Genomic DNA, 12,504 nt, shown 5'->3' with positions numbered 1-12,504 from the left:
CAATATTTTCTAATTCAGACACAGACAACATTCATTAAATTGTGCTAACTTTGCTTTCTTATCTCCTTCTGCACTGATAGCCAGTGAATTGCTAAATCTTCTTGATTTTTATCTGAATATCTCCTCTGTTGAATCCATCTGGTTTTCTTCATCTTCACTTAGGCCATCCAAGACCAACCTCTCATCAACTCCCTTGTGATTTATTGCAATTACTCCTAAATGCTCTCTTTGATTCCGTTCTTGCTACACTCAAATCTATTTTCCACAGAGGTCACAGTAATCTTTTAAAAATACAAATTAGCTAAAGTGACTCCCCTGCTTAAAACCCTTTGATTTTTTTGTTGTCGTTGCTGTTGGGATAAAGATCAAAATTTTTAAAATCTTTAAAGGGAGCTGAATGTCTTAGGCACTACTTTGTGACTTTCTCCCCATACATTTTTTAATAATTTATCCTGCTGAACTGTCTTTTTTAAGTTCCTTAAATGCGTTGTGAGCCATTCCCATAGCTGAGCTTTCAGATGTGCTATTCTGTTTTCTTGGATTGCTCTTGTGGTTCTTCATCTAGTGCATGACATCTGTCATGTTTTCTGCTGTCTAGCATTTGTTGAACACATTGGTTACATTTGAAAGATATCCAGCACTATGAGTTTTGTCTAGCCAAGGTAGAGAGTGAGATTCCCCAGGTTTCTCTGGAGCAAGGGCACAGACATGTGTCCCACCAATCAGACTCATCCGTATGTGAATATAATTCAAAGGTGAACAGCTTGATGAAGGCAGAACCTATTGTGCTGGTATGGATGGCAGAAGAGACATCCAGCTTTTGAGAATGACAGTCCTTGTAAGGTCTAGTTTCTGGTACAGAAGTTGCCAAGATGTTGGTGTCTGCTAGGATTGCAAGAAAGTTGGATTTGGGGAGCCACATGAACTGCAGAAGCTCATGCTCAGTGGGTCATTAGCAGTAGAGGCAGTTTCTTTCCTTTTTTTTTTTTCTTTGAGACAGAGTCTCGCTTTGTCGCTCAGGCTGGAGTGCAGTGACGTGATCTCGGCTCACTGCAAGCTCCACTTCCTGGGTTCAAGAGATTCTCCTGCCTTAACCTCCCAAGTAACTGGGACTACAGGTGCCCGCCACCATTACTGGCTAATTTTTTGTGTTTTTAGTAGAGACAGAGTTTCGCCCTGTTAGCCAGGATGGTCTCAATCTCCTGACCTCATGATCCGCCTGCCTTGGCCTCCTAAAGTGGTGGGATTACAGGAGTGAGCCACCGCGTCTGGCCCGAGACTGTTTCTTTAACCAACTAGTTTCGTGGTGTGCTTCTGAGCACTGATCCTGAGAGCTTTATTTGAGCCTGTTTTATCAGCCCAACCGCTTCTATGCTTCAATAGCCAACTTCAGCTTCTGTTGCTTACAACCGAGAAATAGCCCTGTTGGTTAGTGCTAGGTAACTCCGACTCATTCGTGGGCATTCGGCTCTAGTTTACTCCAGGAAACTGCTCCATTAGCCTTCTTCTCCCACTTTTGCTGATTAGGGCAGATCTTCCACTCTTGTGTGCTGTCAAGACTTAGTATGGCATGGTGGCTTCGCCTGCTGCTGCTGTTGTTTCCCTGCCTGGGTTCCTATCTCAACTCTCCTACTTACTTGATGTATGAATTTTGCAAAGTTTACCTAACCGCTCTGTATATCAATTCCCTTACCTATAAAATAGGGGTACTGATAATAACTATCTAACTCATAGGTTGACTGTAAAGACTAAATGGATGAAGGCATACATGAAATCCTTAAAGTGGTAACAACATTCAATAAATGTTAACTGAAATGTTCTCACATTACCCACTTCTTTCATTTCATACTACTTTTCACAGACAATAATTCGATACTCACAGAGTTATAATTTGATTTAGATATGCCTTCCATATAAACTGTAAATGAAAGGCTGCTTATTTTGTTCATCATGGTATTCCCAGTTCCTAGCACAACATGTATTTACTTAATGGATGTAGGATGGATGTTGCAGGATCCTAAAAATCTTGAGTGATGTCATCCCCATCTCCCAGCGCACTAAAGCAGGGGAGCTTCAACAGTATCCAGTGTTCCTGGTAGAATCACCCCAAACTCTTTGTTTTTGCTGATTATTTTTCGTGACCCACAACTGACCTGTTCTCACAGAATGCAAACCCTGTCCCAGATGCTGAACTTTCCCTCTGTGCCCTGATTTCTCTGCTTCTCAGCACCAATCACTTTGTGCTGATTCTATACCCTCTGAAAGCTGTTTGAAGCCAGATGGGAGAAAGAGATGAAACAGATTTCATTCACTGCCCTCCCAGACTCTGAGAGAAATAAAAACAATAGCAACAGCAAGGTAGTTTATAGTGGGTGTTTACTAGGCATTGTTCATTATTTAATCCTACCACAATCCTATGAAAGAGATACTATCACCCCATTTTGCAGAAGAGGAAAGTAAGTCCCAGAGGGGAAAAACAAAAGAAAGAAAGGAAAGTAAAGAGAAAGGGAGGGAACGGGGTAAAGAAGGCAGCTTTTCCAATAGAAGAGAAATTCCCTTGTTGAGAAGAAATTTCGTTCCCGTAAAAGAATCTTCTGTACTGGAGGATAAGATACTGTAAAAATAATATTGATAGAGAAGTCATAGAAGATGACCCAGAACATGAACCTAGCCTCAGATCAGCTTTAATATTTAGATTTTTAAAATATAATTCCTTTCAACTACTTGCTATTTGCAGCCTTTTCCCTCCAAAGTCTAATGTAAGTATTAGGAATAATACTGATAATTAAGAAATCTGTGCAGTTTTTTTCTGGTTAATTGGCATTTTCCTATAAAATATTTAAAAATTAGCTTTTGGTTTTCAAAGACTCTCTTTTCAGAAAGTCATAGTCTTTGCTATTAAGAGTTCCCATCTGCAGGTGGGCTTCCTGCACTGGGATTATTTGGGCATTTTCACAGATGTTGTCCAGCCACTGATATTCAGCTGGAGTTGGAGCGGGGGGCTTATGATGCATTTTCTATGTTTAGATCTTCCTGATGTTGTTTTATTTTTTATTTTTTCCAATGAAAGGGAAAACAGCCAACATGCCAGTTTTCTTGCAAAAACTGTTATCCAGCTAGAGATGCCCTCCAATTGTAATGCTCTTGTGCATTTCAACCGAATTCAAAGAAACACACTTTCAAAGTGAGTGTGGGTGCAATTGCCAGAAAATTGGCTTCAAGCTGGGTCCCTGGAAGGCTTTCTTTCTCCAGCTTTGACAGGCCTTGAGAGAGGTTCTCATAAGCCCCCAGGAAGATCAGGTGGGTGGTTTGGGACTCAGAGCCCAGTTGGCAACCACTCTAAAAGAGCGTGGTGCATTAGCTTCCCGTGGCTGCTGTGAGAAATTACCACCAACCTGGTGGCTTAAAACAACAGAAATTTATTCTCTCACAGTTGTGGAGGCCAGAAGTCTAAAATTAAGGTGTCAGCAGGACTGGTTGCTTCTGGAGGCTCTAAGGGATAATTCATTCCATGCTTCTATACTGGCTTCTGGTGGCTTCTGGCAACCCTTGGTGTTCCTTGGCTTGCAGATATTTCACTCCAATCTCTGCCTCTGTCTCCACATTGTCTTCTTTCCTACATGTCTTTGCCCTTTCTCTTATCATCTAAGGACACTTGTCGTTGGATTTAGGGCACACGGTCTTCCAGGATGATCTCATCTTGAGATCCTTAATTGAATTCCATTCTCAAAGACCCTTTTTCCAAATAAGGCCACATTCACAAGTTTTGGGTAGACAGACGTATCCTTTGCAGGGACCACCATTAACCCACACATATGGTGAATTGAGAGAACTTTTCCTGATCCACTGGGGATGAAGCTGGATTTCAACTAAGCAGTGGGCTAAAAAGGCATTTGGCCCTGCTGAGCCGAAGCATCTTCTTAGTTCCTCAGTTATCGCCATAGATTTCTGAAAGGAGATACGGCATTTGTCAGCAGAGGCTAACTTCTCGCTGTCTTCACATGGACTTTCCTCTGTCCATGTGCCTTCCTGGTGTTTATTTTACCTTAGGTTCTGCCTTCCTTATTATTTCATTTACTCTTTTTAACATCACTAGGAGTAGATAATAGAGTCTCCATTGTATTCATGAAAAATGAGAGGCTCCTTCCAGCCAGCAGCTGGTGCAGCTGGAATTAAAATGTAAGCCTGTAGAGGTTCCCTTTCCAAACATGTCACCGCAGCTTTTATGGGTTCCTAACCTTGAAGATATTTCAAGTTTGTCTCTTTTCCTTAAGCATGGTAAATGTGGTTATTGTACAGTCAGTATGACAGTTCTAACAACTGAGTGCTTTGTGGGTTTGGTTCTGTTGTCTGTTGACTGTGGTTATTTATTTTTCTTTATGTCATGATTTTCCATGTCTTTCTCATTATATTTGGTTATGTGCTGATGATTATACTTAAAATATTATAATAACAATTGGAGTTTTAGAATATACAGGTCCCTCTTTTCAAAAATAATTTGAATGTCCAACTGCCAGGTACTTGGGGGATCTCCCGGTATGCCATCACCTCAAACCAAGATCCAGACTTTACACTTGTTGAACCACCAGGGATTAAACTCAAGACTTTCCAATGACTAGTTTGTGTCTGGCACTCTCTCACCATTACACTGAATGTTTTGTCTTTTGAGTTTGTAGTCTTCTTTGGGTGGGGTCTCATACTAGACTTCCTACCTGCTATGACTCTGAGTTTTGACATCTAGCTTTACCCCAGGACATAGAAAAAGATTTAGATTTTCTAAGATTGGAAAATTCCATCAGGCAAAAGTAGCTCCTGTATCTACCAACCTCAAATTCCACTTTCTTTTGTTAATTCTCTACTAACTTTTCAGCTTTCCATTGTTTTGAAGAAGATTTATTTTTAAAAACTCTATTCAGCATTCTTTACTTATTTTCCTTAGGAAGGTTTCCTTGAATATTATATCTCGCCATTAGCTGAACACAAAAATCTAGAGTCCTATATATTTTTTTCTCCCTGCTCATTCCTGGCACTTTATTCCTCTCTCTCTCTTTTTTTTTTTTTTCCTTTGTGAGGCGGCTGCTTTTTGCACTGCCCTGAATTTTTCCATTGATTCTTGACATGGCAGTTTGGGTCTATGGATGAATTTTTTTTTTTTTTTTTTTTTTTTTTGATAGCTTGATAGTGTTGTCACATCCACGGGTATCTTATATAAGCCCTAGACCATCCTGAAAACAAAGACTACCTCTGTTTATAAATTGCAGAAAAATAAATTCCATTGATGCTGGGCTTCCAATTTCTAGAGTTTTGTAATGTGACAAACACAGGCATAATTAGGATGTTTCATAAACCAGTAACTTAAAAAGATTCTGTCCCTTATCATAAAATAATGAGTTTCTAAAATAATGTCTCTATGTATGTGAGTATACACACACGTAGTGAAGAATTAAATTTTGTCCAAAGAGTGGTTTGGTTTTTGCACTCAGCTTCTAAGAGGCCATCTATGTCATAATTGATAAAAATCTCTTTGTTTGGGTTGGGAGCTCATCACATCAGGAAGACCAATCACATTTAATGTGGGGGCTTTAGGTTCCTGGCATCAGGTAACCAGGAAACTGAGTTAATCCACTTGGGTCATCAGTTGATCAATCCTGCCTTTGTAATAAAGCCCTTGTTATGGTTAATACTGAGTGTCAACTTGATTGAATTGAAAAATGCAATATTGATCCTGGGTGTGTCTGTGAGGGTGTTGCCAAAGGAGATTAACTTTTGAGTCAGTGGGCTGGGGAAGGCAGACCCACCCTTAGTTGGGTGGGCACCATCTAATTAGCTGCCAGCAAATATAAAACAAGCAGAAAAACGTGAAGAGACAAGACAGGCCTGGCCTCCCAGCCTATGTCTTTCTCCCATGTGGGATGCTTCCTGCGCTCAAACATTGGACTCCAAGTTCTTCAGTTTTGGGACTCAGACAGCCACTCCTTGCTTCTCAGTTTGCAGACAGCCTATTGTGGGACCTTGTGATTGTGTAAGTTAATACTTTATATATAAAGCATAGTTTATATACATATATATCCTATTAGTTCTGTCCCTCTAAGAGAACCCTGACTAATACAGACCCCCATAAAAACTCTGGACACTGAAGCTCAGGTGTGCTTTCCTGGTTGGCGATTCTCTATGTGTATCATGCACGTTAATACCAGGAAGACAATGCATCTGACTCCCAGGGGAGAGGATATGGAAACTTCATGTTTGGAATCCCTCAGATCCTGTGCTATGCATTTCTTTAGCCAGTCTCTAACTCTTCCTGTAATAAAGCAGAACTGTGAATATAACAGTTTTTTGTGAATTTCGTGAGTCTTTTTAGCAAATTACCAAAACTGAGGGAGGTTTTGGCAAACCATTGATCTTGTGGTTGGTATCACAGTGAGGACAGTCTTATGGTTGATGTTATGCCCTCAACCTTTTCAGTCTGGCTAACTGGGCAGTGTGCTTATGTGTTTGTGTGTGTGTGTGTGTGTGTGTGTGTGCGCGCGCGCATGTGTAGAGTACAACAGTAGCATAGGAATTTTTTTTTTTTTTTTGACAGAGTCTCAGTCACCCAGGCTGCCTCCTGGGTTCAAGCAAGTCTCCTGCCTTAGCCTCCCATGTAGATGGGACTACAGGCACATGACACCATGCCTGGCTAATTTTTGTGTTTTTAGTAGAGTCAAGGTTTCACCATGTTGACCAGGCTGGTCTTGAACTCCTGACCTCAGGTGATCCGCCCATTTTGGCCTCCCAAAGTGCTAGGATTACAGGCATGAGCCACCGCACCTAGCCCACATAGGGTATTTATAATTAGAACAGCCTGAGAGAAGCTATAACATATTAGCAAGGCTTAGATACTTCTCTCACATTTTTATTTCCAACCTGCTTACTGTGAGACGTTTTCCACTGGTCTTGTAGTCTAAACCCACACCCTGACTTTGTGATGCATGTCGTTTTTATCCTAGTGTACTCCATACTCACCCAAAGCTCCTGTGTTATTTTGACTCCAACTCTGGAAACAGAAAGTGAACTCATAGAAGTGTTCTTTTTTTTTTTTCCTTGGCAAGATTTAGGACCTCATAAATCATGGTGGCAAGAAATGTAATGATGGTCTCTTTCGGTTCTTGAGGAGATTAGAAGAGGAGAGGTGTGCCGGTTCTAGTGTGGTTTTATAATTTTTCCCAGTGGTGGCACAGTGAGGAAGATTCCAGCAGACTAGTTCCTCAGTCCTAACTAGGTAGTAATTCTCTACTTGAATGTCCTTGCAATGAAAATGCACAGACATTCACCAGTGTCACTCGGGCAGGGCAGTTTAGTGCCTGCTGTGGAACTCCTAGCAGTTAACAATGAAATTGTCAAGATTTCCTTTTTGTTCCCTTCCAAGCAGGCAAGGCATCGTTTTTGTCCAGTGGTTTAGCACATGAATCAATCCTTTTATGTGTGTTCAGTGGGACCATGTGTGTTTTCAGAAACTGTCTGGCTTTATACCTGGCAGGATTTCTTGTTGGGCAGTAGTTCTGCAAATGAGAAAGAAAATATGCAGATTCTCACATGTCCCCAGATTGAATTACAAGGCAAAAGAGACTATTGTTTTCTGGCCTGGTATTTGGCTTTGATATATATATATATTTCTTTTTTTTTTTTTGAGTTGGAGTCTCACTCTGTTGCCCACGCTGGAGTGCAATGGCATGATGTCGGCTCACTGCAACCTTTGCCTCCCAGGTAAAAGTGATTCTCCTGCCTCAGCCTCTCAAGTAGCTGGGACCACAGGTGCCCACTACCACGCCCAGCTAATTTTTGTAATTTTGGTAGAGACAGGGTTTCACCATGTTGGCCAGGCTGGTCTCAAACTCCTGACCTCAGGTGATCCAGCCACCTCAGCCTCCCAAAGTGCTGGGATCAGAGGCATGAATCACCACACCTGGCCAGATCATTTTGATTCTTAGAGATATGCCATCCAGTACTAAACCTGGGTTCTTAAAAAATAAATTATATAAAACATTGATATTTTCCAGATTATAACTGACAGAGGGAGGAGGAGACACACATAGCAAATGTGGACAGGTAGGAGAAAAAGGAATATCTAGTAATGCTTTTATTCCTGCACAGCTTACGTACTTATTTCTATATTTCTTATTTCTCAACAATGTTTATTTAAGAAGAGCTAATATGTAAATTCGTACAACCAGTGTGGAGTACAGTGTAGAGGTTCCTCAGAAAACTAAGAATAGAGCCACCATCCAGCCATCCCACTGCTGCTTATGTACCCCAAAGAAAGGAAATCAGTGTACGCCCATGTTTGTTACAGCACTATTCACAATAGCCAAGATTTAGAAGCAACCTACGTGTTCAACAATCAATGAATGGATAAAGAAAATGTGATACATATACACAATGGAGTACTATTCGGCCATAAAAGGAGTGAGATACTGTTATTTGCAACAACACGGATGGAACTGGAGGACATTATGTTAAGTGAAATAAGCCAGGCACTGAAAGACAAACTTCACATGTTCTCACTTATTTGTGGGAGCTAAAATTTAAAACTGTTGAACTCATGGAGATAGAGAGTAGAATGATAGTTACCAGAGACTGGGAAGGGTAGTGGAGGGTTTGTAGGAGGGGGCAAAGTGGGAATGGTTAATGGGTATAAAAAATAGAAAGAAAGAATAAAATCTAGTTGTTGATAGCACAACAGGGTGACTACAGTCAGTAATAATATAATTGTACATTTAAAAATAATTAAAAGTATAATTAGATTGTTTGTAACACGAAGGATAATGCTTAAGGGGATGGATACATGAGACGCTTTGCTATAGACATGCAATGTATAATAACATCATGGTAAATCACATCCGTTACCGTGTGGTCGTGGTTGGTGTCACAGCGAGGACAGTCTTATGGTTGACGTTGTGCTCTGTGCCATTTGCCATGATGTAGTTATTACGCATTGCATGGCTATATCAAAATATCTCAGGTACCCCATAAATATATACGCCTACTATGCACTCACAAAAATTGAAAATTAAAAAAAAATTTAAAGGAGTCATTCCAGCTTGGCTTAATTCCTGCCTCAAGGCTATTTATAAAATCTCTCTAAGCAAAGCAGATCTTACACCTCCATGCACAAATGTTGAGGGGTTTATATGTCAAACTGTTGGGGGTCTTTTGTCTACAGAATATCTGTAGAAAAAAATTCCAAGAATGTTTGGAGACCAACACATGTGTAGTGGAATATAGATATAGTGCTTTTAAGAGACCTGAAAGACAAAATGGACACCAATGAAAAAATTAAAGGTTAGGTATTGCCCTGCTGAATATTTAACTAGAGGGGTCATTTTGGTTGAAAGCAATCTCTGAAACAATTAAAATGTGATTTAGTATATGAATGTTTATCCTCACCCAGCTTATTTAGAAATATATCTACCTTATAAGGCAACTGGCCTTTTCATTTAATTTCTCTACTGAAAAATGGATATTTCGTGTTTTAGGAAGCATATCCCATAGGTTGAGTTTATTTATTCTGGTTTTAAAAAAGAAAATGCGCAATGCAAGGACTCACAAGACCTCAGAGTTTTGCCAAGCTTGAAATGCTAAGAAAATGTAAGCTAAATTCCCTGAATAAAGTGATGGAAACCAGTGTGAAACTATGTGGAGAATAGTTGCATGCGTTAAATCTACATTTTGAAGTCTTAACATGGAGTCTGTGGATGGGCTTCTGGGTATCCACAAATAAAATTACACCAAATATTTATGTGTGTATACACTTAGTGGAGAGATGCTCCATTGCTTTGGCTCTTAAAGGGCTTAAGCACCATTTTGAGTTTAGGTGTGGGGCAAAGGGGATGTGCTGTAGATGGAAAGTTTTGTCCCCCGCAACCCCCCGACACATTCATATTGACATCTTAGCTCCCAGTATCCCAAAGGTGGGGCCTTTGGGTGGTGATTAAGTCATGTGGATGGAGCCCTCATAAATGGGATAAGTGCTCTTATAAGAAGGGATATGAGATAGCTCCCCGGCCCCTTCTGCCTTATGAGGACACAGCAAGAAGACACTTATCTATGAACAGGATACAGTCCCACATAAGACACCAAATCTGTTGCCACCTTGATCTCGGATTTTCCAGCCTTCAGAACTGTGAGAAATACATTTTTTCTCTTTATAAGTCACCCAGTATATGATGTGCTGTTATGGCCACCCTATCAGACTAAGAAAGGATGCCATAGCATTTCTGTACTCCCTCAGTCTAGGATATAGTCATGGCTAAAGCTGCGTGCTGACCCTTGACTCTTTTCATTTTGGAGTCGCTCTCTCTTCAGAATTATAAGACAAGTCTCAGTTTGACCATTGGGACAGCAGGTAACCTCTGAGGCTTCCTCAGGCATGCTACTGTTATCTCTTCCAATTTTCTAGTGGACTTTCTGGAATATCTGGAGGCTGTACTTAGAAATGGAAAAGTGTCTTTATTGAGTACCCTTCTAGGTACCAGAGAGGACCTTGTGCGTGTGTCCTTGTGCCTGAAAAGTGGTAGGTACTGAAAAACTGTTCATTGAGTAAATGAATGAATAAAGCAAATTTGAAATGAATGAATAGCTGAATAATTAGAATAATATATAACAATTTATTGAATTAAGTTCCTGCTTGATTCAAGCAGAAAACTGAAAAAGGGGATTTTTAAAATAGACAAATAAAAATTGGATGTATTTAAGGTGTACAACATGATGCTTTGGTATATGTACAGCATTGTAGAATGGCTAAATCAAGCTAATTAGCATGCATTACCTTACATACTTATCTCTTTTTTTGGAAAAGGGGGATAGAGAACAGGTTTTGTCTTCTCCCACTGTGATCTCCTGCAAAGACGGAGAAAGAGATGCAGACTGTTCATGAGTGATTTTGTCTGTGTTCTCATAAGGCTTTCCCAGAAATGATGATTTTTTTTTTAAAATTTCAGCTATCCAACTTGATAAAGTCAGTCTTCAAGTATATTGTGCGTGGTCTCTTCTGGATAACTTTGAGTGGAACCAGGGATACAGCAGCCGGTTTGGTCTCTTCCATGTTGATTTTGAAGACCCAGCTAGACCCCGAGTCCCTTACACATCGGCCAAGGAATATGCCAAGATCATCCGAAACAACGGCCTTGAAGCACATCTGTAGGCAAGATGGCTGAGAAATACAGGAGAGGCCTCTGCTTTTGAAAAGGAGATCTGCTTTGGTGATGATCTTTCAGGCAATCTCAACTTACTTCTGTAATCAACATCTAATATCAGTGTATCTGTGATTATAAAGTCTGAATATGTAATGCCTCATGAAGTGTTTAATAATGGCCTTTACTTTATTTGTATTTGGATCAATTAGGTTTTTAAAAAAAGTAGAAGAGAAAACCACTAACCTTGATTTTTATATTGCAAAATCAGATAGACCTGGAAATGTAAATTTAAATCCTTAGACATTTTTCTAGGAAAAAAATGCAAAGTTTATAAAGATAATATACCCATAATTTGCAACTGTAACAGGTGATCATTTATTATAAGAGTACCTGTTTGTGAACTTAATCATTCCGGTTCCATAAGCTATTTTTGCTTAGGAGATCCACTGTCATGTGATCCATAATTTTTCTACATAAAAAAATCAAAGTTAAAAGTTAGTCACATTATACAGTTATGCATTCATTTCAACAAAATAGTGAATTGATAATCTATTTGTTAATATATTCGGCACATATTTTGAGTGTTTGGACAAGTACATCTCCCTTTTGCCTAATGAACTTTTGAAAAGTAATAAAATAATAGAATAAATTAGACTTTCAATGGCAGAAAAAGTATTTGAGTGTTGATGTTCAGTAAAAAACAGATTCCTACTGCAGAGTGGTGCCAAATTAAAAGCCAAGTGATAAGCAGGGCATAATTTCCACTTTTGAATATTTCTTTAAAGTTTAGAACCTCAAGAACCTCGTGAAAAATAACATGAAGTGAATGACCGACCTCAGTGTAAGCAAAGGTGGGGTGGGGATTTATTACCCTGGTAATTGAAATGTCTGAGGTTGGTATGGGGTTGACTGGAGATGGACATTTTGCTGAACTTCCTAAGGTAGGGGTCAGGAGGAGAGTCAGGGCTCCTTCTGGACTCCATGTCTCCCCTCCAGCAAACCCTTCACATATGTGGAGCTTGACCTTTCACATCCATATTTCAGTAGAGTTTACTAAGCACCTAGTTACCTATTAGATTTGAAGCTAAGAGGTGTAACTAGGATCATCCCCATTTTGCAGACTGAGAAACTGAGGCCATACTGTTGTGCATCTTTCTCAAGGCATTTGGGTTCTGATTAACTGGACTTGACACTTCCTTGGCATCAGCCCTATTCTCACATTGTGGCAAACTGTAGTTTGAGGTACCATGGAAGTCTTCCCTGCATTTTCTGAAGACAGGAACAAAGAAATAGAGGTGTGGAGTTGCCTTACGCAGGAAGGGAAAATGGT

The 12,504-nt window shown here is 39.9% G+C and overlaps 1 protein-coding gene across 1 annotated transcript in view; it reads left to right on the top strand.

Annotated features, from left to right (window-relative positions):
- The window catches only part of LOC103246284 (cytosolic beta-glucosidase), a 124,885-nt gene extending 113,115 nt beyond the window's left edge, over positions 1-11,770 (top strand). Inside the window, exon 5 of the mRNA XM_008017751.3 lies at positions 10,980-11,770. Within this exon, the coding sequence (XP_008015942.3) occupies positions 10,980-11,182 (203 nt within the window). The 3' untranslated portion in view covers positions 11,183-11,770. The remainder of the gene's footprint in view (positions 1-10,979) is intronic.
- The last annotated feature ends 734 nt before the right edge of the window (positions 11,771-12,504 follow it).

This window comes from Chlorocebus sabaeus, chromosome 27 (genome assembly GCF_047675955.1).
Source record: "Chlorocebus sabaeus isolate Y175 chromosome 27, mChlSab1.0.hap1, whole genome shotgun sequence".
Classification (NCBI taxonomy): Eukaryota; Metazoa; Chordata; class Mammalia; order Primates; family Cercopithecidae; genus Chlorocebus; species Chlorocebus sabaeus.
The sequence above is the reverse complement of the archived record's forward strand: the minus strand, read 5'-3'. Positions and strand labels throughout refer to the sequence as shown.